The 24887-nt window shown below is 47.9% G+C and overlaps 2 protein-coding genes across 2 annotated transcripts; one reads left to right on the top strand and one right to left on the bottom strand.

The window, feature by feature from the left end:
• The first annotated feature begins 15233 nt into the window (after positions 1–15233).
• LOC120675093 lies at positions 15234–18465 on the top strand. The gene is made up of 6 exons (XM_039956183.1): positions 15234–15355; positions 15448–15793; positions 15894–16391; positions 16472–16817; positions 17067–17210; positions 18434–18465. Exons 1-6 carry the CDS (start codon positions 15234–15236, stop codon positions 18463–18465), a joined length of 1488 nt encoding a protein of 495 aa, XP_039812117.1.
• Positions 18466–21209: 2744 nt separating this feature from the next.
• On the bottom strand, positions 21210–24409 carry LOC120673552 (E3 ubiquitin-protein ligase AIRP2-like). Its single transcript, XM_039954443.1, has 5 exons — positions 24074–24409; positions 23704–23872; positions 23541–23607; positions 23239–23449; positions 21210–21721 (listed from the first exon to the last, which is right to left on the bottom strand). Exons 1-5 carry the CDS (start codon positions 24151–24153, stop codon positions 21511–21513), a joined length of 738 nt encoding a protein of 245 aa, XP_039810377.1. The 5' UTR covers positions 24154–24409; the 3' UTR covers positions 21210–21510.
• Between the last annotated feature and the right edge of the window lie 478 nt (positions 24410–24887).

Here is a 24887-nt window from a genome sequence, read left to right as displayed (position 1 = left end):
GCAGATTTATGCGGGCGCTGTGCGACTACTACGGGATGGAGCTTCACAACTTCAGCCCCTACTCCATCTCCCAAGCGGCGGTCTTCGTCACCGTCTGTGAGGGGTATCTGAGGATTGAAGCGCACTAGGATATGTGGATCCTCCTATTCCGCGGCGAGCTCTTCATCGACAACACGCGGGGCCAGCCAAAGAGGTACGTTCGCGCCGGCGGCCTCATGCTTCATGTGCGCGGGCACAGGTCGCACCTGTACATCCCAACAGGATGACCACCAACAACGCCGGGTGGGCCCGAGGGTGGTTTTACATGCGCAACTTCAGCAATCAGCTCCCGGCGTTCACCAACAAGGTGCTCCGGGAGAGGCCGAAGAAGTGGAACTGGGGGGTGTCGTCCCAGAGCAAGCAAGCCAAGCTCGAGGTCCTCACCAATGCGTTGGAGCATCTGGCGAGGAAGGAGCTGACGGCGGCGGCCGTCATCGCAAACTTTCACCGGTAGAGGGTGATCCCTCTCATGGAGAGGAAGCTGCCAATCTTCGATCTCACCCCCGAGGCCTCGTACGAGGGCTCGAGGACGTCGAACGTGCTGCTCCCCCCACAATGTTGCTGCCCGGAGGGCGAAAAGTGCGGTGGCGGAGTTCCCCGACAACCCAGATGATCTCTGGGAGATCAAGATGCGCCCCGAGGAGGGGTACCTTTCTGTGGTGAGTTTTGTTTTCAGTTCGTTGGCGATTTTGCGCTATTTCTTCCCCACTCCTTGCTCCTGACTTGGCCGCGTTTGCAGGGAGTGAGACACAAGGGCTATGTCTCAAAGCCCCCGACCCCGAAAGAACACGATGCCAACCGCCTGCGCGACGAGGTGGTGAAGAGGAGGAAGGAGGCGGCGGAGGACGCCGCCACCAGGAAGAGGGAGAGGAAGGAGAAGCACGAGAAGGAGTGCAAGATTGCACACGCGGAGGGTGCTCCGCGGCCCGCCACGCCCGAGTCCACCGAGGAGGACTCCTCGGACGTCGAGCTCAACTTCTCGGATGACGACGAGGTGGTGACGGTCGTGGATTCCCCGCCGGCCTATCGAGGGGCTGCTGGCAAGGAAGCGACGGTGACGCCGGGCGAGGCGAGGCTCACATCGGGATACTGGTGGAGCCGCCCCCTGCGAGGACAGAGCAGAGGTCGCCCACGCCGGCAGCGGGGCAGAGGTCGCCCGCGTCGGCAGTAGGCAGGAGATCGTCCACGCCCATGACGGGGCAGAGGTCGCCCCCGCCGGTGACTGGTTGGAGGACACCCGCGCCCGCGGTGTTGTTGACGCTCCATAGCGCCCCAATTTATGTACCACAAGGGCATGGATCGTGGTAGCTTTTCCCTTAGAGTACTCCCCCAAGGTTTATCAATCCGTGGATCGACAAAGAACTACCTAAGGTTTTCCATCTAATCTAACGGATCTATCCTAATATGAAGCATGAATTGCACATATAGAGTAAACATTTAATAGATATGAGTGTTGTGTAAAGGTTGATCTCATCCATGAACATAGTCGTAACCATAGCAAAACCAAAGACATGACTAGGCATATCGTCATCTAGTTGTAGTTCAAGCTAACGAGCAAATAAATCATGCATCTCAGTCAATAGCATCCTTAAATTAAAACCTCCAATCCAACCCCTTGGGAACCCCTCTACTCAGGCCGCGCCCTGTCACGACGCTCCCTTGGGTAGATCCGGTATGAACTTCTAGCCACCATAGCTACAAGAACACCACATGCAATCTATCTCGAGAATGGATCTAGGAATAAGCGCACCCAAGGCAAGAATGAAATAAAAAGGAGAGACATGATCGCTAATAGATTCGGAATACATGATTATCATTACTCACATAATAGATGTGTTTGGATCATCACCGCCGTGTGCGCACCATCGATGAATCCAACTAGCTCATGAACTCCGCCATGGCACAACCACGCAGGGAGGCCATGGCGTTTAGGGGCGGCCTAAGCCATCTCCTAGACAACTTCGAAGACATACGGCGGCCGTCGTCTCCCTCCAGTCTTGGCCCTAGGTTTTCGTCGAGTTCTGGGTGGATGGATGCCACGAGTTGAATAAGATGCGAGCTATTTATGAGCCGAGGAAGCCACTGGTCGAAGGGGAGGCCGAACCGCCTCGGAAACGGGCTAGGCCGGCCGGCTCATGGGCCTAGGCCGGCCGACCTACCCTCTTTCGGGCCCGCCTCGGTCTCATCTTTCGCGTGTAGACTCCTCGCTTCTTCTAGAGTTTATGTCCTTCACGATTGCACCCCTTTGGACGTCGTTATCTTGGAGATATCTTCGAGGAAATGATAGGATAGAGAATCCTTCCTTAAATCTTCATTTGCTTTGCTTAATCCCGAAGTATCTTCATCTCATCTTCGTGGGCTTGGTCCTTCCTTTGGGGTTTGGCATTCGTCTTTCTCCATGTTAGCGCTCGATCACGGGCCTCATCATTTCATGCTCCAAAATAGGCCAAAAACCTGCAAAAACGAAGTTCTTCCAAAATATATGTGCAAATGTGAAAATGACCAATAATTAGGCCGGGGTTAGCATGGTTAGTGATTTTGATATTAAATTCATGCCATTATCAAGGACAAACAAGGAATAAAATGGGTACTTAAGGAGCGCCAACATTCCCCCCATGCTTAAACCTTGCTCGTCGTCGAGTAAGTCCAGGAGCTTTGCTTATAAAGAAATCAGCGTTGCCCCTCAATGTCCTCTCTGCACTTAGTCATACATAACAAGACATATTGCTCTCTCAAGTATTTAGCATTTAAGTTCATGTTGTGACCGGCTACTTTTTCATTATGGAAGATAGACTAGCAATTAAAGAACAAGCCACAATAATAAATAAATACAATGCTCTCAAACTTAAGCGAACTTCAAACGTTTACCTTGTTTCATCGTGAAGAGTTTTCAAAAGAATGCATATCAAACATAAGTGAGGTTCTTTTACAAAAGATCATGGAAACACTCATCTCATCAAGTCGCTCAAGCCTACATTAGATTGTCTTCAACCTATTCTACTCATATATAAAAGTGGAAGGCTTATGTGGAGCTTGGTAGGTAAAAACAATCCTAGCAAAACATTATACTTGAAATATTATCAAACTAAGAGAGAGATCTAATGGAATTACCGAGACAAGTCAAAACGGCCATTGAAAAATAATGTTGGAGAGGGAGAAAGATGAAACACACACATTTAGATAGGTGGACATGTGCAAGTGGCAAATAGATGATCCCGTTATCGGATTGCACATGGTTGGAAGATTTGAGTATGGAATAATTCTTCAAAGTAACTTGGAAAATTGATGAAGCCAAAAAGAGCTAAGGAGCATTTTATTCTTCTCTTTTTTCTTTCATTTTTCTTTTCTTTTCTCCCTTTTTTTCTTTTTCTATTTTTCTCTTTCTTTCTTTTTTTCTTTCTTTTTGCTCCTTAGAACTTTTGATAACATAGAATACTTACCCAGCCATCCCCCCATGCTTGAACGAATGCTCGTCCTCGAATATGAATAGTGGGAGAACCAACTAGCTAGGGTAAGTATCTCAAATTCACCTTCTTCTTCGTAGAACCTCTTGAATCTCCAGGGAGCCTTGTCTCCCAAAACTTTTCTTTATATGGTGCCCTTGATTCTTTTGATTCCGTCGAAATGATAATCCATACTCAAATTGGGTTGTGGTCAAGGAGGTAATCACAAAAAGATATTTTTGGCTTAGGGTGGATAGCCAGCGAGGTTTGTGTGGCGGAACCGCCCAAATTAATCCAGCTCAAGTGCGCTAACCATCACCCTAAGGGTAATCCTGGCTAACACGCACTTCAAACGGAGTAATCCGGCAGTGATGTCGGGTAAAGTCCCGAAGAATCCACCAGAGCATCGATCGAACCCAAAGCTTACATGCAACTCACACGAAGGTGAGTCCAGAGAGTACAACATTTCACAAATATATTACATTACCGAGTCTTAACTTAATTATTACAAACCAAGTTCGAAATCTCAGAAAGGTACTTGAAATTCAAATTGAAAGTAGTTCAGAGTTTAACTGCAGCGGAAATAAAGCGAGTTCTAAATGACGATACAAGATGTCATGATGAAGCCCGTACATGACATCACTCGGCATTGTCATAGTTGGCCGGAGTCGTATCCCACTCCACCGACCAACCAGGAGGTAAAGTACACGGTCAAGTCAAGCTAGCTAGCTGATCTTCAAATGTATCACCTGAAAACAAAGTTAAGCCACAAGCAAGGCTGAGTATACTAATACTCAGCAAAGCTTACCCGACTATGGGTATACTTAGCCCACTACCTAGACATGCAAGGCTTTTGGCTGGAGGGGTTTGTTTCGCCGAAAAGCAATGAAGAGTGAATCCTTAATTTTAAATTTTAGCTTCAAAATTCTAGTTCAATTGACCATTCTAAGTGAGCATCTATCCAATAGCATACATGGTGGAAAAACAATTATTTTTCATCATTCAACCATATTCATCATCCTCATTGTTCCACTTCTTACTCTATGTGGCAAAAGGGTTAAGCAGTCCCAATATCCGTGAGAGGCGGACGATTCGAGTCGAATTTGTTAACCTTGCAAGGCAAATCTAAACACACGTCACGTGGTTACTCCCAGAGTCACACGTGCAATATTTCCCCTTTCTTTACGGGTTGTGGATCAGGGTCACCGTCCTCGACTACAGAGTACGACGACTCTGCACCCGCATGTGCGTGCATGAGAAACGACGTTCAAAGAAGGTGAAAGTAAAGTCCACTTGACGGGCCAATCAGGTACTTATGCTTACCGATTACCATATTTCTCGGTATGTGGTTAGTACGTTCAAACACTTAACCACCACTACCACACACTGCGGCCTTATCAAATTTCACTAAACAGACGGGGCATCACAAGTACCACAGCCCCGCCCGTAGACCTTATAGTTGCAGCATGTAGTAAACATCTAACTCCTATAATTCTCGCGAGTGACAGGAAATTACTCGACTTCTACCGAACCATTAGCATAGCCAACTAGCGACCTACACATACTAGAGTTCAAGCATAGGTACCTAGAATCATGCAACTAAGGTTCCAATCAACCTCTGTAAACTTAAATGCACAAGTCATTAGGAATAACAATAAGTTGCATAAATTTAAAATAGACGGGACATGCTCCGGGGCTTGCCTTCCTGAGCGTAGCTAGCCTTGGGCTCTTCCGAATCTTGGTTCGGGTCTTCAGTGGTTTTAGTTAGATTTACTTGAGCTTCACGCTCACTCTCGGACTCCGGCACCAGCTCGTACGTACCGTCGGCGAGAGTAGTCAAATCTATATGAGATGCACGTGCGTGAGTTGTTTTTATTGGAAAAGAAACATCAAGCACTCCGCTACAAGGTTGCACTCCAACAAGCTCAAATAAAGTTGTACAACAATTTATTTATAACTCATTTGGGCAGTCGTTTATCGGGTCTATCTTAAACTAACTAACCTCATCAAGTAAGTTAGGGTTTTGTTATTTTTAGAAAGATTATTTTCAAGTGCAAGCATGGAATATTCAAAACAGATGATAGGTATAGTTTCTGAAGATGGAATTTTTATGGAGAGCCAATTACTTAAGTACACACCTGGCATAAAATTTTCAGCTATTTTCAATGAGGATATTAATTATTAAAAATACATTAAACAGTTACTGCTAGGATTAAGATTCATTTATACAGAATAAACCCTACAAGTAAAGATGTTACAATTTTTACTGAGTGCTCCTAAACTTATGGTAAGTCTACCGTAAATTTTTCAGAATTAAAGGAGCAAATAACAGAGCATGAGAAATAGGACAAAATAAAACTACATTAATAAGGTTTAAATCCTACAGACAGTTATAGCAAGTTCCAGAGCCTCATCTTTTACCAACATGGTTCTAAACTCAAAGTTAACCCATATAAAAATTATTAGAACTTTACATGTGCAGGAACTATTTTTCTTGAATTAGCACATTTACTCATGCTATTAATTTATGGGGCCAGTTACACTTAACTAAAAAGTTCCAATATTTTTCTACTGTAACTATATCATGGCATAGATACACTATAGAATTTTCAGCTGAAGAAACATAGCATAACAACTTGAATAAATAAATCTACTTAACCTAGGCATAAAGCAAGTCCTAAATAAAACCTATATCTAGGGGTGTCAAATGGACCTCAAATTTTTACATAGTCCTACACTTGCAGTCTACAATAATCTGTCCAAAAATCACCTACAGATCATGGATATAACTTGAGATCTAAATAAAGGACTAATAAATTCGTATTTAATCAAGAACAAAAACCAGTGATCAAATAAAAAAGTGCATGTAATGAAAGTTGTAGATCTAGTAACAAGGAACTCAGATCATTTGAGTTTGAATTTTTCGATTTTTCTACAAATTTATATCTATTTTACAAGTTTGCTGTTTTTGAAAACAAAAGAAAAAGGAAACGAAATCTTGCATCTAGGCCCTGGAATGATTTGGGGGCTTGCAAATATGCCCCTGGCCGCAGCCAGGAACAGCGGAGGCGGCGACGGTCCGGTTCCCGGCGAGGGAGCTCGCCGGCGGCGAGGGGGAAGTGGGGGAGGAGCTAGAGGAGACTGAGCTCTACCCGTTTGTGGGCTCAAACGAGGTTGGGGATGGCCAGAGGTGTGCTCCCCGCGGGGAGCAGTGGGCGGTGGCGACGGCAGGCCGCGGCGGCGGCGCTCCGGTGAGGGGAAGCGGCAGTGGGGTGGTCGGGGAGCTTCACCAAGCCATGGAGAAGCTAGCTAGGGGGCTTGCTCGGGGGGAGGAGGGCCGGAAGGAAGAGCTCCGCGGTGGCTCAGGTGATGGCGGCGGCCATGTTGGGCGGCGACGCCGTTCTGGCACAGGGGCTGCTCGGCTCGGCTTTGTGAGGGAAGGAGAGTGGCGAGGGCGGGTGGAAACCCCTCTTGGTGAAGCAAATGGGGAGGGGGAGAGCTCGGCAGGAGGGGGCGTAGTAGTGGAGCAACTCGGCGCGTGCGGCGTCGCGGTGGCGTGTTCGCCGAGCGGCAGTAATGGCCGGGTCAGGGGCACAGCGAGGAGGGTTGGGGTCAACGGCGGGCGTAGTAGTGGAGCAACTCGGCGCGTGCCACTCTGCTCCACTCTTGGGTCAACGGCGGGCGGCGTTGCGTGGTTGTCGCCGAACGGCCGTCGGGACTTAGGCGCGTGCACGGCGGTGCAGAGGCACTCATGGCCGGGCTGGGGTCTCAGCGTGGTGGCAGGAGGCGGTGGCGCAGCGACGGTGCAGCAGCGGCAGTGGCAGCATAGCTGCTCTGCTCTGTAGGTCGTGGCCAGGAGCAGGGGAAAGGGAGGGAGAGAGAAAGGGAGAGGTAGAGAGAGAAGAGAGGTCAACATTTTTGACTCACGATTTTCTCAAAATTTTGTGTGGAAACTCGAAAAACTTTCAACACGAAAGTTGTAGGAAATTGCAAAGACTCCAACTTTTGCTTTAGGCAAAAGTTAATTTGAGCTCTATTTTTGAATTTATTTTAAAACCACTCGAACTTGAACTATTTATCATTTCATGTTTAAATTTAATTTTTGATCAAAACCTTTGATTCATTTTTTTTCCAGACCAGATCAACATGAACATGTGGATGCATTTGGCTAAACTTGTATATTTGATTATGAAAGTTTATAGAACTATTCTACTCTTGCACACATACTCATACATACATGCTTGCATGCATACATACAAGAATGCATTGTTTTTAATTTAAACTTGGTTAGTATGCATGACGACATGATTAATGACCTTGCTAAATGTTTTTAAACACCTGAGGTATTACAGTTTGCAAAATTCCCGAAGTAGAAACTCACAATGCATGGATAAATAGGCTAGCAAAAAAAGGTTACACAAAAAAAAACAGAATGACCAGCTTCTTAGTCTCATACCAAAAAAATCAATCTTAATCCAACTCATCAAAATATAAGTTTGCAATCTAAAGGTTTCATCATGAAAGAATATGTATGTATATGCTTTGGTAGGTAGAACTTTGCAAGAGATTCACAAATGTAGATAGCATAGGAATTAAGTTTTCAAATTAAACAACACAAGGTGTAAGGTCATCGGTAGACTTAAATCAAAGAGCAACATAGAATATGTGGGTCTAGAATTTAGTCATTTAACCTCCATAAATAAAAGAGCTAGTATTTAATCATTTTAATTCCATTTAATTGAGAGCAAATGGTCAAGTCATATACAACATAGCGTAGGTAAAACAAAGCAGCAACTTTCATCATTTTTCCATAAGCAAAAGGTATTGCCAAAATGTATCAATGTGGTGAGCACAAATTATGGTGATCCTACACTTATTGAAAACAAAAACAAAACTAGGTTGTCCTCCTAGAAGCCATGTGATAGGTTGAGAGAGATATACAAAGGTTGCATCTATGGTTGAAGGCATATATGTACAAGCATTTAGAAAAAGAGAGAGTTGAGGAAGAATTACCGTCCTTCTCGATGCTCGTAATGAAGTGTAGCGCGGCCTCCCCCATACTTAAGCATTGTGCTAAGCATGGAAGAAGAATCATGAGCATCTTGTGGCAACCGTGATTATCTTAATCGATGAGATCTTTCTTCCTTGTCCACGAAATCCTCCCCCATGCTTAGCATGATGCTAGGCGTGGAAGGAGAAGATGGACCATCTTGCAATTCTTGAAGTCCTTCCCTCATGTGTATGAATATCATCTTCAATGTGTCTTCACCTTTGTTGCCTCAATTTAATTCAACTTCTTCTTGTACAAAGTCATGGTCCCAATCATTGCTTCACATCGTCGTCGCCTCCTTCAATTCCTCGCTGTCCCATTCCTGCCTCATCTTCACGAATTTTTCTTTCAATATCCAGAACAAAACATGTACTGAAACATTGCTCCATTGCGAAGTGCACGAATTTTCCTTTCCAACGAGTCCTCATTCGCCCAAAATTGATTCTGAACAAGAGAGTTATGTGCATTTCATCCCAGCGCTGCAATCTGTCCCAATGAATTTCAGAACACGCAATGTCCAATGTTATTGTCATATCTCCTTGTATGGGTCTTCAAATTCATTGATCTTGGATGCGTTGGAACGAAAATTTCATGGAGCTTCTGAATATCAACTTGTTCTTCCTTGTATGTCTCTGTCCATGTGCAAAATTTGATGAAAACAGCGGGGCTTGCTCTCGAACTTTGGAGATGTTAACGAATTTGATTTCTTCTTTGATCACGAATTCATGGGAACGCTTTGTCATGCCTGCAAAATAATCAAGTGCACACACTACCCCCGGGGTGACGGTCGGGAGTAGAGACAAATGACAACAAACCAACCATCCCTAGAATCTCAACTTGTGGGATAGCTAGCTTAGCGAAATCTGATGAGTGTACGTGTGTGCAAGTGTAAATGCAGATGAAAGAAAGATATATAAGCAATGACAATGTTTGTACCAAGTTCTAAACACCATGCTTACAACTAGGTTGCTTAATTTTCTATATAGTCATAAAGATATAACCGAGGTCAAAACACCATGTTCATTTCAAGGTTAAAAATTCTTCACGACGCAAGAAAGGTAAAGCGCATTGCAAAGCTTATAAATCAACCTAAAGCAACATGAGAACAAAATGGATTGCTATCTTGGTCAAAAGAGCTTAAAGATGGAGGTCCGCAAACAAGTTTAAACACTACGTTTACACAAGATTGCAAAAGGTAAATGCTATCATGATAAGCATTACATGGATAGGAAAGCATACATCAATAAGATTGAGACCAAGCTAGCAAAATGAGAGCATGAACAATGGAATGGATGCAAAGTGCAAATGCAAAGTTAGCAAAAACAAGTGTTAGCGAGGTTGAAAGGACCTTTCGATGTTGTTCCGCAACTAGCTTATTCAAAAACAATTGCTAAGAGTGACAAAAAGCATTCGCGACACTTCATAAGAAGTGAGGCTTTTGTCAATGAAAAAGTTATTTATCGAAAAAGGACCAAGCAACCGAGCTAACATGGTTTTAGAAGTAGGTTTATGGGTTTCCTATATTTTTAGCTTAAAACAAAAATTTTGAAGAGAGAGTTTTGGGTATAGAAATTCTATCTAAGGTGGTTTTAAAAAACTAGAGAGAAACAGAAGTTAGATTTTTTTTTAAATGCAACATGCAATGCAATGCAAGGGTGAGACGAACAACATGGTATGCAATGCAACACGGGGTGGGTGAACAAAATGATATGACTTGATGAGGTGGTCTAAAACAAAACAAAAAGTTAGCCTAAGTTAACTAGCCACAAATTTAGAATCAAAGGGTGGTGCAATGCTTCATAAATCTCTCTAAAAAGACATAAAGAAAAAGACTCAAAACACTAATAGGCACACAAAAAGGTCTACAAGTTTCCCAAGATCAAATAACAAAGTGCTCCCTCAATAACATTTAGAATGAACAACATGAAGTTGTGTCTTTTGTTAGAGCAATGGTATAATGTTACTTGATATTCCGATTAAAGAGTGCAATGTAGACGGTCCTATTAATATATATAAAATAAAAGATCAGGTTGCCTCCCGCAAAGCGCTTCATTTAAAGTCATAGAGCTCGACTTTCTTACCTTCAAATTGATGCGAAGCCATGGTCCTTCATGCAAGAGGTGAAGGTGTTCCATGCAGCTCTTATTCCACTTCCCATGTTGGACATGATCAATCACGCTTAATGGAAAACTTGCCCAATCGTCTCTCACATCATCGTCACCTCCTTCTTTGTTGTCCTTCGTCGCTACCTTTCTTTTCACTGATTTTCCTCTTTGTCCAGATTGGGAGTTGTGCCAACCAATTGATCCAATGCAAGGTGCACGAAATCTTCTTTCCAACAAGTCTTCATTTGCCCAAAACGCATTCCAATTGAGGGAGTTATGCCCCTTTTTCCCCGTCACTGCAATCTTCCCCGTGCTGATTTCAGCACGTGCATCTCCGATGTTTGAGAAATAGCTCCTCCCGTGGGTCTTCAATTGTATTGATCATGGATACGTTGAATCGAGGACTTGATGGAGGTCTTAAATATTCAACTTTCTTGCATTGTAAATGTAATGTCCCGCCTCCCCGAGGCCGGGCCCGCTTACATCTGGCTGCTTTCTAGGACATAGACTATTCTCACAGACCAACACCAGTCTTTTTTGCATACTTTGTCCTCACTCGAGCGCACCCGGGAAGAACTTCCCGGTCGGTCACCCATCCCCAAATTTCTCCGGGCCAAGCACACTTAACCTCGGAGTTCTTTGGAGACCGACTTCCGGAAAAGAAGTTGCAACTTGTTGGTATGAGTATCCTATTAATCTTATTAAGCCCTGGGCCGGGGTGTCACAGTAAATCTCTGGACTTGTGCACAAAATTGATGTGGCTTAGCGATGTCTGTTTTTTGAAATTTGAAGATGTTGATGATGGTGATCAAAATTTTGGGCACGGTTTCCCTACTCATTATTTGAGTTTCATGTCCTACATGGTTAGTGAAATTCAGGGCTTCTCCCGACATGTGCTCTTTTGGGGTCATGAGCTTGACCAAGCGCAAAGCAAGATCGAGATTTGCAATTATTTGTAAACATATGCAACATAATCACATCCTCAATTAAATTTCATCAACAAGACATGGTGTAATTAAATGCAGCATGTGTTTCTTGCATAGCGCGGAGCTCATTATTAGGCAGAGGTTCTTTAAGCATGAAATCAACATTCTCAAGAAACTCTAGCCTATCATCATGAAAAGAACAAAGCATAGAATTTAAACTTTCATTCCGACTATCGGTTCGAGCTTGAGATTTTTAAAGATTATCAACAAAATCAATAGAAGCTTGAGAATTCAATGTATACCTTGGCCTTGGAGCTTTTTCATACTCATTGGAGTCGTGGTGCTTTGTGCGAGATGTCATCTTGATGCACTCTTCGTGGTCCGTCGTGGTTTGCTTCTCACGTCTCCATGTGTTCAATGTTGCACTCTTGTAATCCGTCGTGGTTTGTTTGCAACATCTTCGTTTGTCGAAGGTCGACCGCTTGTTCCTTCATTTGCCAATGTCATTGGGGTTCTTCCTCTGCTCCAAGCCTCTGAATTTTATCATGTACGCTTGATGAAAGCATCGCCCAAGCTCCCCTTCATTGTTGTCATCGTCATCTTCTCTATCTTGTTCTCATCGCGTTGCTCCTGCCTCTTCTTCGTAGAATCTCTCCTGTATAATAAACAGAACATATACCAAAATATAGACCTATTGAAATGTTTATGAAATTATCTTTCCAATGAGTGGTCATTCATCTTAAACCGAGTCCAAACGAGGGAGTTATGCCCGTTTCACTTTTGGTGCTGCGTGCTGTCCAGAAATTTTCAGAGTGCACAACCTTCAATGTTTTGGTCATACCCGCTTGTAGGAATATCCGATTGACTTGGTTCTTGATTCGTTGGAACGGGAACTCCGTGGAGATTTTGAATATCCAAAAATATGCTTTTATTTGCTTCTGAGGTCGAGCTGGACATTGATGAGAACAATATCTTGTGAATTCATCCGAAGATGTCAATGATCTCGATCATGTGGTCTTTGGAGCGTAGTGTCGTGCGTCCCTAGGCTTCAAGGTCATCACCATTGATTACCAGCAAATATCACGGCTTCAATAATGTGTCTTCTCCATTGTTCTTGCTCTACCCAAGGTGTCGGGATTGGAAGATGCTCATGTGCTTCGTTTTGATGATCCGAACGGTTTCCTTCCTTGATAGCATCACTCGAATAGAAGTATATCTAGCATCCCACTAGAGAAGATAGGTGGTGTCGTGGTTCTTCTAATCTTGTTGCCTCCAACTTTGGTTAACTTCAAATCATCATCTTTTGCGTACACAGCCTTCCAATCATCCTTTGACACCATCATCACCTTCTTTGCCGGTTGCTACTGCCTCTGTCCTCGTTGAATTCCCGTTCATCCAGTGCAGAACATGTACCAAACTTCTGCTCCATTACAAGGTGCATCAAATTATCTTTCCAACAAGTGGTCATTCGCCCCAATTGGACTCCGGATAAAGAAGTTATGCTTCTTTTATTACGGCGCTGCAATCTGTCCAGAGAGATTTCAGAACGCGCAGCGTTGAAAGATTTTACCATAACTCTTCACACCGATCTCCAAAGTTGACGGTTCTTGATCCGTTGGAAAGAAGACTTGATGGAGCTTCAAAATAATCTATTATTTTCTCATGGTACTTCTCTAATCTTGGACGAAAAACTCATCACAACAGTAACACTTCATAGATGATGATGATCGCAAAATTTTCTTCGCGGGCATGCTTCATACCTATTGCTTGAATAAACAATTCTTACCAAAAGCATTAGTCTTTAAAATTAATTGACACGGCGGCATATCTTATTTATCATCTTTTGCTTTGGGGAGTGGGGACTCAATAGCGGATGTTGGGCCACTAACAAAAGTTAGCACCTACCACTAAAGAGCGAATCTTGATGTTGTTGCCATTATGTCGATGTGGACGTTGTCGATGTTCCATGTCGAGGCTCCTCGATCATCTTGTTGCCGATTGTTGAAATTTGTTGAAGTGGATTATGGACTTCTCGAAGTCCAAGTTTGGTGTCTATCTTTTTCCACCTGCTTTCAAGGACACAAACAAGAAAACAAGGGTATATGCAATAATAAAAATTAGGGTTAGTCCAAAAAAAAACTAGATAGATCGCCCAAGGGTTCGAGTTGCTGATCCCCGGCAATGGCGCTAGAAAAGCTTGTTGACGCTCCTTAGCGCCCCAATTTATGTACCGCAAGAGCACGGATCGTGGTAGCTTTTCCCTTAGAGTACTCCCCCAAGGTTTATCAATCCGTGGATCGACAAAGAACTACCTAAGGTTTTCCATCTAATCTAACGGATCTATCCTAACATGAAGCATGAATTGCATATATAGAGTAAACCTTTAATAGATATGAGTGTTGTGTAAAGGTTGATCTCATCCATGAACATAGGCGTAACCAAAGCAAAACCAAAGACATGACTAGGCCTATCATCTAGTTGTAGTTCAAGCTAACGAGCAAATAAATCATGCATATCAATCAATAGCATCCTTAAATCAAAACCTTCAATCCAACCCCTCGGGAACCCCTCTACTCAGGCCATGCCCTGTCACGACGCTCCCTTTGGACAAAAGCACCCCGAAGCACGCTAGACGTGTCGAACCCCCTTGGGTAGATCCGGTATGAACTTCTAGCCACCATAGCTACAAGAACACCACATGCAATCTATCTCGAGAATAGATCTAGGAATAAGCACACCCAAGGCAAGAATGAAATCAAAAAGGAGAGACATGATCTCTAATAGATTCGGAAGACATGATTATCATTACTCACATAATAGATGTGTTTGGATCATCACCGCCATGTGCACACCATCGATGAATCCAACTAGCTCATGAACTCCGCCATGGCACAACCACGCAGGGAGGCCATGGCGGCTAGGGGTGGCCTAAGCCATCTCCTAGACAACTTCGAAGACTTGCGGCGGACGTCGTCTCCCTCCGGTCTTGGCCCTAGGTTTTCGTCGAGTTCTGGGTAGATGGATGCCGCAAGTTGAATAAGGTGCGAGCTATTTATGAGCTGAGGAAGCCACTGGTCGAAGGGGAGGCCGAACCGCCTCGGAAACGGGCTAGGCTGGCCGGCTCATGAGCCTAGGCCGGATGACCTACTCTCTTTCGGGCCCGCCTCGGTCTCATCTTTCACGTGTAGACTTCTCGCATCTTCTAGAGTTTATGTCCTTCACGATTGCACCCCTTTGGACGTCGTTGTCTTGGAGATATCTTCGAGGAAAGGATAGGATAGAGAATCCTTCCTTAAATCTTCGTGGGCTTGGTCCTTTGGGCTCTCTTGGAGGATGGATGTGCATGAATGGGCTTCGAATCAACATGGGCTTTGGTCCTTCCTTTGGGCTTTGGCCTTCGTCTTTCTCCGTGTTAGCGCTCGATCACGGGCCTCGTCATTTCATGCTCCAAAATAGGCCAAAAACCTGCAAAAACGAAGTTCCTCAAAAATATATGTGCAAATGTGAAAATGACCAATAATTAGGCCGGGGTTAGGATGGTTAGTGATTTTGATATTAAATTCATGTCATTATCAAGGATAAACAAGGGATAAAATGGGTACTTAAGGAGCGCCAATAGGTGTCGACGGGCGGCGGTGGGTCCGCGGCGAGTGCGGAGACACCCGCGCAAATGGCCTCGAGGCGCCAGGCCGACCCGAGGGTGCCGCCCTCGGACCAGTTGTCGGGAGGTGTCAGCGTGCCGCGGGCCCGGAGGAGCAGTGCAGGCAAGCGTAGCATGAGCGCCCGGTCAGAGTAAGTGATCTCGACTTCGTTCTTTGTTTTCGTTTTATCGACCCTCCAATCCTGCTGACTTCAACGTTTCTTCCCCGATTGCTCGGCTGCAGGGCTTCTGCCAAGAGTGCGGCCCGCCTTACACCGATCAAGGCCCTCAAGACCGAGGCGTTCGCGACGCCGCACACGGCGCCGCAGCCCCCGCTCGGAGTGGACATAGAGGTGAAGGCCGAAAAGCTCCGCGAAGCGGTGGCTCAGGGGACCCTGGAGTCCCAGCTGGCCCGAGCACAGGAGGGCGGAGGCGACGCTGGTCAGGGCGAGGCCGCAACGGCCGCCCAGGCCGACACCGAGAGGGAAGCCTGCCGGGTGACGCGGAGAGCGCCGCCTAGCCGGGCGTTGGAGCCGGCGGGGGCAGAGCGGATGCCTCCGCCCAGCCGGAAGCAGGAGAAGGAGGAGCTGGTGGGGGCGCACAGGAGCGCCCCGCCGGCCAGAGAGAGGGGGAGACCCCCGCCCCCGAGGGCTGGGGTCGAGGGTGTCACGGAGGAGGAGTCCGCGCCAGGGGGCACCAGTGATGGAAGAGACCCGCATCCCGGAGCCCGCGAGGGCCGGGGACGAGGGTGCTGCTGCAGAGGCGGCGGCGCAAGCGGCGCCGGAGAACGTGGAGCCGGTGGTGGAGCTACCGTCGAGCAGCGGTGAGTACGAGGGCTCGAGGGAAATCGACCCTGCAGCTGCGACCAGCGCCGCCGGTTGGGTCTTCGAGTTCGTCGCGGCTTCCGCGGAGATCCTCTGCATGGAGATGTACGAGGAGATCGGCGACCAGGGGCATAGCGACGAGGACGACTGGGCAATTGTTCGGTCTGGAGTCCCCTCGGACATCACCCATGCCGAGCGAGAAGAAGAAGACTGGTGGGCCCACGTCGTTCCCTCGGATTTTGCCGACGCCGAGCGGCAGGAGGATGACGCCTGGCGCAACCATATGGCCGTCGGGGGCCAGATCGAGGAGGGCCTCTCCCGGGTCGTGGATCTCTTCTCGCAAGTGTACCACAATGCCAGCAACGTGAGTGTTCTGTTCGTCCACTCTCAATATTACAAATTCATTTTCCGCTTATGTTTCTTCACGCGCCTCCCCACTTGCAGCAACTCCTGTCCATGTCGAGGGAGAAGAATGAAAGGCTGACGCGGCTACACTCCAGGGCGCATTGGCTTGACTCGTACAATGCCACCCTGGCCACGCGACTGGAGGAGGCCGACGCTCGGGCCGAGCAGGTGATCCCCTTGGAGGCGCGCATCCACGAGTTGGAGCAGGAGCTGGCCCGAGCCACCGGTGAGCGCAACGCCCAGCGAGCCGCGGCTGACCAGAAGGCCCAGGAGGCCGAGGCACGTGAGGCCGAGCTATGGCAAGCCAGAGCAGCGCTCGAGCAAAAGGAGCAAGCCCTCGAAGCGAAGGAGGCCGAGCTCCAACGCAAGGAGACCGAGCTCCATCGTGAGAGGGCGACTGTCGCCACGCTCACCGGGACTCTCGAGGAAAAGGGCAAAGCCCTCGAGGAGAAGGAAGTGGCCCTCCAGAACGTGGAGGCTGCCCTCAAGGAGAAGGAGGACTCCTTGTCCGCGCACCAGGAAGCCGCACGGGTCCAGCAAAAAGAGGCGCAAGAAGCTATCGCGGGTAAGTATATGGGGTTTCCTTGTTGTTCGATTCTTTTTTACCACAACTTATCTTGGTTCCCTTGTTCAGAGCTGAAGAAGGCGGTGGCGAACGAGACCGCGGCGAAGGAGGCTGCCAACACCGCGTTCACGGTGGTGCACGACGAGTACGCCGAGCTGGAGCGGACTGCCGTGGCCGTGTATCAGGAGCTCGAGGGGGCAAATGCTCAGTCTGGTAGTTCGGTGGCCAGCCGCCTGCGAGCGCTGGGCGATCGAGTCGCTGAGCACGCCAAGAGCACCTTCCGCCTCGGCGTCCAGCGAGCCCTTGCCGTGGCCTCGACGCACTATGACATGGACCTCCCGCTGGTGTCGTCGGGGTACGTCGTCCCGACCGGTGCCAGCGCGGATGCCGCATCGGCCATCATGGATGACGCCGATGCGGTCGTCGAGGAGTTCGCCACCGTCCTAGCCGGGAAGCTTGAAGCTGACATCCCCCCGATCGCGGAGTTCGACGCCGTTGAAGATCCGCAGGGGGGGAAGATAACCTGTAGGGAATCTGGGCCTCGGAGCCCATGTAATAAGTTAGTACTTGTAGTAATCTCACTTCTGGATTTAAGAAATTTGTTATTGTGTATCGACAGTGTGGCCCATCGAGGCCTTGTGCGTTCGAGCCCTCGTTTTTCCTACTTTATTTCTATGTTCTCGTATGCGTCTTGGATAGGTTTCAGCGAGGAAGTTGTCGTTCATAAACGTCTTAGGCGTAGGGAGGTTAGTGGGGATGTTGTATCCCGGAGGCGTAGGCGGTCCCGTGGCTCGGCCGATCCCGTTCCTTAGTCGTTTATGCCTTGCGTCCACCTTTCCAAGTATACGAGAAACATGGATACAGAAATATTTCGAAAAAAATGCTATGTTCGCCCCCCCCCCCCCCCCCCGTAGTAGCCCCCGAGGGAGGCTTGGCTTTGCCGAGGGTAAAGCCGAGCGTACCTCAGTGTTCGTGCGCATCCGAGCCCCCGAGGGTTCGGAAGATTCCCAAAGATAAATAAGCAAAGCATACTCTTTATTGCTTCGGGAAAATTTCTAAGTACAAGTACGAGCGATGTACAAGTAGCTTGGAATTCTAATGGTAGAAGTAACGTAGCTGTTGAATGTTCCAAGCATTGGTGAAGACTTCGCCCTTCTCATTTGCCGGCTTGTATGCGGGGTGTAGCCCCCGAGGGTGGCCTTCGAGGGTGTAGCCCCCGAGGGTGGCCCTCGAGGGCACACGCGACGGAGAGGGAGACCTGTAAAAAGTCGATGGCTCGTAGAGCCCATGTAGTTGGATTAGCAATTTACCTTAAACATGTTTCTGTGCGAGAAAACAGATTAGTGTAAATTGACAGAGTGTGGCCAATCAAGGCCTTGTGAATTCGTGCACACCGTTTTTGTTACTAAGTTTTCGTGTTCTCGTATGTGACTCAGATAAACTTCTGCAAGGAATTTTGCGTTCATAAGCGACTTAGGCGTAGGGTGGTGAGGGGGATGCCATATCCCGGAGGCGTAGGCGGTCCCACGACTCGGCCGGCCCGTTCCATAGAGGCTTACGCCTTGCATCCATTTTTCTAAGAATGCGAGAATCTTAGATACGAAAATTTTTCGAAAAACGGTGGTGTTTTTCGGGGACGTTCGGGGGTTGCCCCCGTAGTAGCCCCGAGGGAGGCTTGGCTTTGCCAGGGGTAAAGCCGAGCCTACCTTAGCGTGCGTGTGCGTTCGAACTCCTGAGGGTTCGGATGGTTCCCAAAAAATAAATAAGTAAAGCATACTTCTTTATTATTTTAGGAAATACGAGTACAATCGGTGTACAAAAGGGTTTGGAATTTCAGGGATAGAAGTGACGTAGCTTAGCCTGAATGTTCCAAGCGCTAGTTTTGGGCGCCGTTCGTCGGAGTAGCTGCTCTGGGTGCAGCGGGATTCACCGGTGGCACAACTGGTGAGTTCGTCGGTGGGTCCGCCGTATCGTTTGCCGCGTCGTTGCCCCGCTCTGCCAGCTCGACCATGGAGAACTTCCGGGCGAGATCGTAGTCCTCCTCGCTGGAGTCGTCGGAGCAGGCGAAACAGTAGTCCGCCGCAGCTTGAAACATCATAAATGCTTCGCGATCGCGAACACCGGAGAAGTCCGGGGCGACGCATTCGCGCACGAAGACGTACCCCTCATCCGCGGAGTCGGGGTACGAGCTGTCAGGTGGCGGTGCGACGAGGTTGCGGATCGAGATCAGATGGTGACCCGGCGAGTCCTTGTACACGCCTACGTGGGGGCTGACGGATGAAGCGTGGGTCGCAGCGGGGACGTGCATCCCGGGAGGAAGGGGCGACGTCGCGGTCGCACCATCCTCGGGAGGCACCGTCGCTGCAATCAGTGGCAGTGAAGCGGTGACGTCCTCCGTCACGGTGACGGGCCGCGACCCGCCAGCCTCGACCCATGTGGGGGAGGCAAGGTGAGCCGTCCCCGCAGTCGGTGATGGTAAGGTGACGACGTCCTCCGTCGTGGCGCCGGACTGCGACTCGCTTGCCTCGACCCGTGTGGGGGAGGCAAGGCGAGCCGCTCCGCGCCGCGCCATGCGCATTCGCCGCGCGTGTCGGCGAGGGCACCTCCCGTGCCGGGACGGTGGTGTCGGTTTGTCGGGGCAAGCTCCGTGCGGGAGGATGTCCGTGCCGTAGCCGTCGCCGGTCGCGACGAAGTAAAGACTCCCGAACCGGAGCGTCGTGCCCGCCGGGAATGGGCGCGGCTCGTTCGCCATCCAGGAAAAAAGAGAGAACGAAGACAAGATGTCACGCAGCTGCCCCCTATCTGGCGCGCCAACTGTCGGTGTCCTGACCCGGCGGTCCGGCACCAACTAGTAAAGTGCTGCGTGATCCCTCACCCTGGATGGTTTATGCAAGAGGTAACACAGGAACGCACGGGTTTATCCTGGTTCCGGCCGCGGGGCCGTACGTCCAGCAAAGGGTGTGCGAGTGCGCTATCTTGCATAGGTGGTGTCTGTAGTATGGGGTACAAGCGAGGCGAGAGAGGGAGGGAAGCTCCCAAGTCTCTGCTAGAGGAGAAGTTGATTGAGACAAGTGCCAATATCGGGGCTCAAGAGTGTGTGTGCTATGTGAGTTGTGCTGAGTGTTAGAGATCAGCCCAGATAGAGAAGACAGAGCCCGCCTCCCCTTTTATAGACACAAGGAGGGGTGGTGTACATGTACGGGAGAAGGGAGAAGTCGTCGTTCTTCCCCGAATCCGGGGCGTACAGTGGTCGACTACTGAAGAAAGTATACTGCGGGTACTGGAGATCATGAAACGGGTGTGGAAGTTGTCCTGGGCGTCGTTCTTGGCCTTGCGGAGATTGCGCCGGTGTCCTGGCAGCTCCAGTGGGTGGCGTGGTGGTCGCTGTAGAGGGTTCCGTCCCCTGCGCTTGACGTGGCGGTGTTCCGAGGGTCCTGCAGGCGGGGGTCTTGATCTGGTCAAGATCCGGACCGCACCCGAGGGTCGTGCCCATGCCGTTCGAGGGTTCTGCAGAGGGGTAAGTACATGGGAAGTACGGGGAGTTGGCAGCACAGTGGCTGGAGCAGTGCTGAGCACGTCCCGCACAGCGTCGCAGGTTCCCACAGTGGCACCACAGCGTCCGGAATGGCGGAGCAGTGACCGGAGTTGGCGGACGGGACTCCGGTCACTGCCACTGTGCGGAATGGCGGCATGACGCCGTCTGACCCGGGCGCTGCGAATGAGTGATTGGTATTTAATGCCTTCGTACGGCTGGCTGGTGGACTGATGGTCATTTGTCTTTTCCGTCGAGGGGTGGCCTCGAGCGAGGCGGAGACGCGGGGCGCTGACGAGGGTCTCGGCGGGAGCCCTCGAGCGAGGCGGGGACTGCCCCGCGGGTTCGAGGGGGGTGCGAATGGGCCGCACTGTGTACTTAGGCCGTGGATTGGGCTTCTTTGAGTTTTTTCCTTTCCTCCGGATTGGAATGAGGCTATTAGCCTTCGTGGGCCCGTTTGTCTAACATATGCTTTGCGTTTTAAGAGTGATTTAGTCCCCTGGTTAGGGTGCCCCTAATCATGGTACCCGACAGCAATTTTCTCCCTTACTTCTCTTCAGACTTCAGACTGAATGGAGTTCTTTTCTCGATTTTGTTTCCATATCCAGATATATCGCATTACTGTCCATCCCATCATATTTGTGTAGGTCTAAGAACACTTATTATCTGAACGAAGACAATTAGCTCATGAAACATCCAGGCCCCACTCTCTTCATTCTGAATAAGCCGGCAATTTGCCGGCGGAGAAATGTCAAGCTAGTAAAACTCGAGACATTTTTCTTTACAATTATTACAAGGAACAATGCCATCACGCAAGGCCAGTGCGACGGCATGGCATACCACAGAGTTTCTTCAGCAACGGCTTCACTTGCCAACTCGATCCGCAGAGGATGGTCGGCTGCTGGACACCCTTGCCTGCTTGTACACCGCTTCATCATCCCAGATCTCTCTCCTCTTTCAGAATTTCAGAGGGGAGCTTTGTTAGACTAGGTAGTCGTAGTAGACCAACAACATGTTATCGGGGACTATCAGAGGCAGGCTATCGATGAAGCTGAGGAAGTGCTTCACGTTCTCCTTCTCCAAGGTCACCGTGTCGATCACATCATCGTCACCGGTGAGCACCCAGAGGTCTCGGGACTGAACTCTCTTGAGGCTTCCACGGCAGAATGGGCATGACTGGGATCTTGTATACCTGCAGCCACAATAGGTTCAGAGTTAAAAACGGGATAACACGCAAAGAGGTGCCTGACTGGTCCAGAGAGAGTTCAGGACTAAAATCTACTGGAATATATTATCGATCCTTCTAAATAGTAACATCCACCACTAAAAACCAAATCCAAGCACAAAAACTAGGAAATTTCTTCATATTCCAGTGGAAATCAAGACAAGAGGATGCTTCTATTCTTTATCCTTTCAGTTGGAGTTACAGAAACCTGAAGCACTACGTAGCTAGAATCAACTATTGGTTTGCGCCTAAAATTTGTGCGCTCTAAACGAGTGAAGCAAGGCAACACTTTAATATATCTGCCTCTTAGGATTTTTGGCAACTGGCAAAGCTCAAGCTAGCTTTAATCGATTTCCCTATTGCTAGGATTTCCCGTAGCTGCCACTAATAGATAGGCAAGTGGTCACAGATGCATCTACTGCTAATCTGCTATAACCAATTCTGTTGAGTATATCCATAACCTCATCTGAAGCAATGTTATTGGAGAAGCTATTGACTTCTGCCAAATTTCTAATGACGCATCCGGTTGATTGAGTATCATTATAACAACCTGACATATACTTATGTTCCATGCATAATGACTGGCAGATGACATCCTTGGTACACAAGCAACCAAGCATGATTTGCCAGCTAAGAGAACATCATTTAGGATTTTAGAATGCCACATGTCAATCCCTCTAATTTTGGTTTGTAAACTTGGCTGTTGGCCAGCATTAATGATTTTATTAGAGGCTACAGCTCTCCTAGCTGGCTGCTTTCAATTCCATTAATGCACTATTGCCAATTGTTTTAGTGTGATGAAACGTGGGGCTCTTGACAATGGTCCGAAGTACCATAATTTGTCCACTAAGATCTGGCAAATGCAGCATTCGACTGAAGGCGCATGGTACCTTGGATCACATTAAATCCCTCCTAGTTGAGAAACAGAAGGCTGAAAAACTTAGAACAACAGAAAGCTCCAAAGCCACCATGGTGGCACAAAAAAAATGAAAGCTAACTGAGCAGCACATGAAGTGATGAGGATAAGTTGCATTGCAGAACTACTGTGAATAACAATGTAAAATTTTCAAACCTTCAAGAGAATGCAGCTTCAGAATTTTACTAAACGAAGGCTGGAGGTAATGAGCATGTCCAAAAAAAACTGTGCATTACGACTATGCTGGGTTGTTGAACCACCCCCTCCCCACCCCCCACCAACAATGAGTGAGAAGTAGCCCGCAAACCAGAGCACAAGTTTGATAAAATTATTGAACCACCCTTGCTACCAAGACTGCGTCAATGCTTACGCTATTCCTCAAATCTTATCTCCCAAATCCATATCACGTTCAAGCTATTCAAACCGCTGGCATTTTTTTATGGTAGCGTGACAAGGGGCCTAGCCTTATTGATAATGATCCTGGCTCAGATATCATGCTAGTAAAGTAGTGATTAAATAATACAACCTCAAACGGATAAGCAAGAGCAACAGCAGCAGGGAGCAATACCAGTCTCGGTAACAGTTGATGCACATGGCATGGTTGCAATTTGGAAGGACCATCTTGGTGCAGGTCTCCAAACAAATGCCACACTCATCCTCCCGGTCATCATCGGCAACAATCTTCCGGCCGCCGCCGGACTCCTTACACCACCCTTTCCCCTTGCAGTCCTTGTCCATCAAGTTGCCCTCAAGCTGTTTTAAGAACGGGTATATGATAGCTGCATTCCATGGTCCCAGAATTAGATTACACCAGCACAACAGGAAAATCTTCAACTGAAAAGCGTGTTGATTAATATGTGGTAAGCATACCATAGAATTCCTTCAGGCTTGCTCTCCTTTCTATGGTGGATATAGAGGCATCTTCATCAACATAAACCTGTATGTTCAATCAAGACCGCGTCAACATTCAGAACCCGTGAAAATGACCAATTCGTGAATTCAAGAGCTCTCTTTGGCAGGTGCGATTCAGTACCTTGTAGACAAGAACCTCGAGCAGGCCAAGGTAACTAGGGAGGGTGTATGACAAGGAGCAGCTGCAATCCATCCACTGGATAAGGTTGAGGATGATTGGAGCCATGGAGCTGTAGGACAACCTCATCTGCACGCAGGCACCCCCATACGCCCTGTGTATAGCATGAGCTCTGAAAAGGAAAAGGAAAAGGAAAAGGATGAGGATTCACCTATCCATCAGTAAATGCGTAGAACGCGCACCGAATAAAATCAGAAGAAAAAAAGGCAAACTTTCCCTACTCTACAACTTTTCCTCTAAAATCAAGTAGCAAAGGAGAGCACCGAGATTCAAGAAAGAACAGAAAGCGAGTGAAAAGGGAGTAGAAAATTACAGGGTGTTGGCATGGTGGATATCAGCTTCAAGGGCCTTGAGAGACCCCCTGAGGGACAACGGCCTGCCGCCATGGAACATGACTCCTCAAGGAAGACGAAGCAGACTCCTCTTCGTGTCTCCTCCACCCCCTATCACGAGCTCCCAAGCCTATAAAACACACAGAGGCTTGGGCAAGGCGCGGAGGGGCTCAAGAAGCAACGAACGAGTAAGCAAGCAAGAAGAAGGCCAACAAGAAAAGAAATGGAAGACGCAAGCTGTTTTGGTTTGGGTTTGTGGGAAAGTAGCTTTGGGAAGGGAGGGGAGGGAAACTGTGAAGGGAGGCTTTTGTCCGTCCTGCGCCCACGGTCCCCTTGGTTTTACTTTTATAAACAAGGGAGCAGGAGATGTCTCGGCAAGTTGCGGAGTTGTTTGCTTGAGAAGAAGTGCAAGAGCTTTGGAATAAAGTAGAGGAGGGAAGGAGACAAAGGAGAGGAAAAGCCTACAAAAATAGGGCATTTATGGTGCTGGTATTAGGAGCGGTTATGGTGCTATTCTGACGTCTCTCAATTTCCACTCTTGTCCAAATTTTCATTTAATTTTTTAAAAAATATTTAAATACCTAACATTGGAGTTTACTTTTTTTTAAAATGCAAGCTGAAGAATCCCTCAGTGATTCCTCTATGGATTTGAATGTACTCTTGAGAGTTGAACCCTAATTTTTTTTGAAAAATGTTGAACCCTAATTCGTGTTTCCGGGGAAAGGCCCAAAAAGGAAAAAAAATGAGGAGGAGAGAGGTCAGAGATAGGAATAAATAATTAAATAGTGGAGTGGA

The sequence above is a fragment of the Panicum virgatum genome, chromosome 5N, assembly GCF_016808335.1.
Source record: "Panicum virgatum strain AP13 chromosome 5N, P.virgatum_v5, whole genome shotgun sequence".
NCBI lineage: Eukaryota > Viridiplantae > Streptophyta > Magnoliopsida > Poales > Poaceae > Panicum > Panicum virgatum.
The sequence above is the reverse complement of the archived record's forward strand: the minus strand, read 5'-3'. Positions and strand labels throughout refer to the sequence as shown.

What these genes read in the sequence shown, in the direction of transcription:
- LOC120673552 (XM_039954443.1), bottom strand. Translation starts at nt 24,153, where the DNA reads ATGTTCCATGGCGGCAGGCCGTTGTCCCTCAGGGGGTCTCTCAAGGCC. An exon ending in TCGAGGTTCTTGTCTACAAG is followed by an intron (nt 23,608 to 23,703) that starts GTACTGAATCGC and finishes TTGAACATACAG; the next exon opens with GTTTATGTTGATGAAGATGC. An exon ending in ATCAACTGTTACCGAGACTG is followed by an intron (nt 21,722 to 23,238) that starts GTATTGCTCCCT and finishes TTGTGGCTGCAG; the next exon opens with GTATACAAGATCCCAGTCAT.
- LOC120675093 (XM_039956183.1), top strand. Translation starts at nt 15,234, where the DNA reads ATGGCCTCGAGGCGCCAGGCCGACCCGAGGGTGCCGCCCTCGGACCAG. An exon ending in TGTACCACAATGCCAGCAAC is followed by an intron (nt 16,392 to 16,471) that starts GTGAGTGTTCTG and finishes CCCCACTTGCAG; the next exon opens with CAACTCCTGTCCATGTCGAG. An exon ending in CAAGGAGACCGAGCTCCATC is followed by an intron (nt 16,818 to 17,066) that starts GTGAGAGGGCGA and finishes TCCCTTGTTCAG; the next exon opens with AGCTGAAGAAGGCGGTGGCG.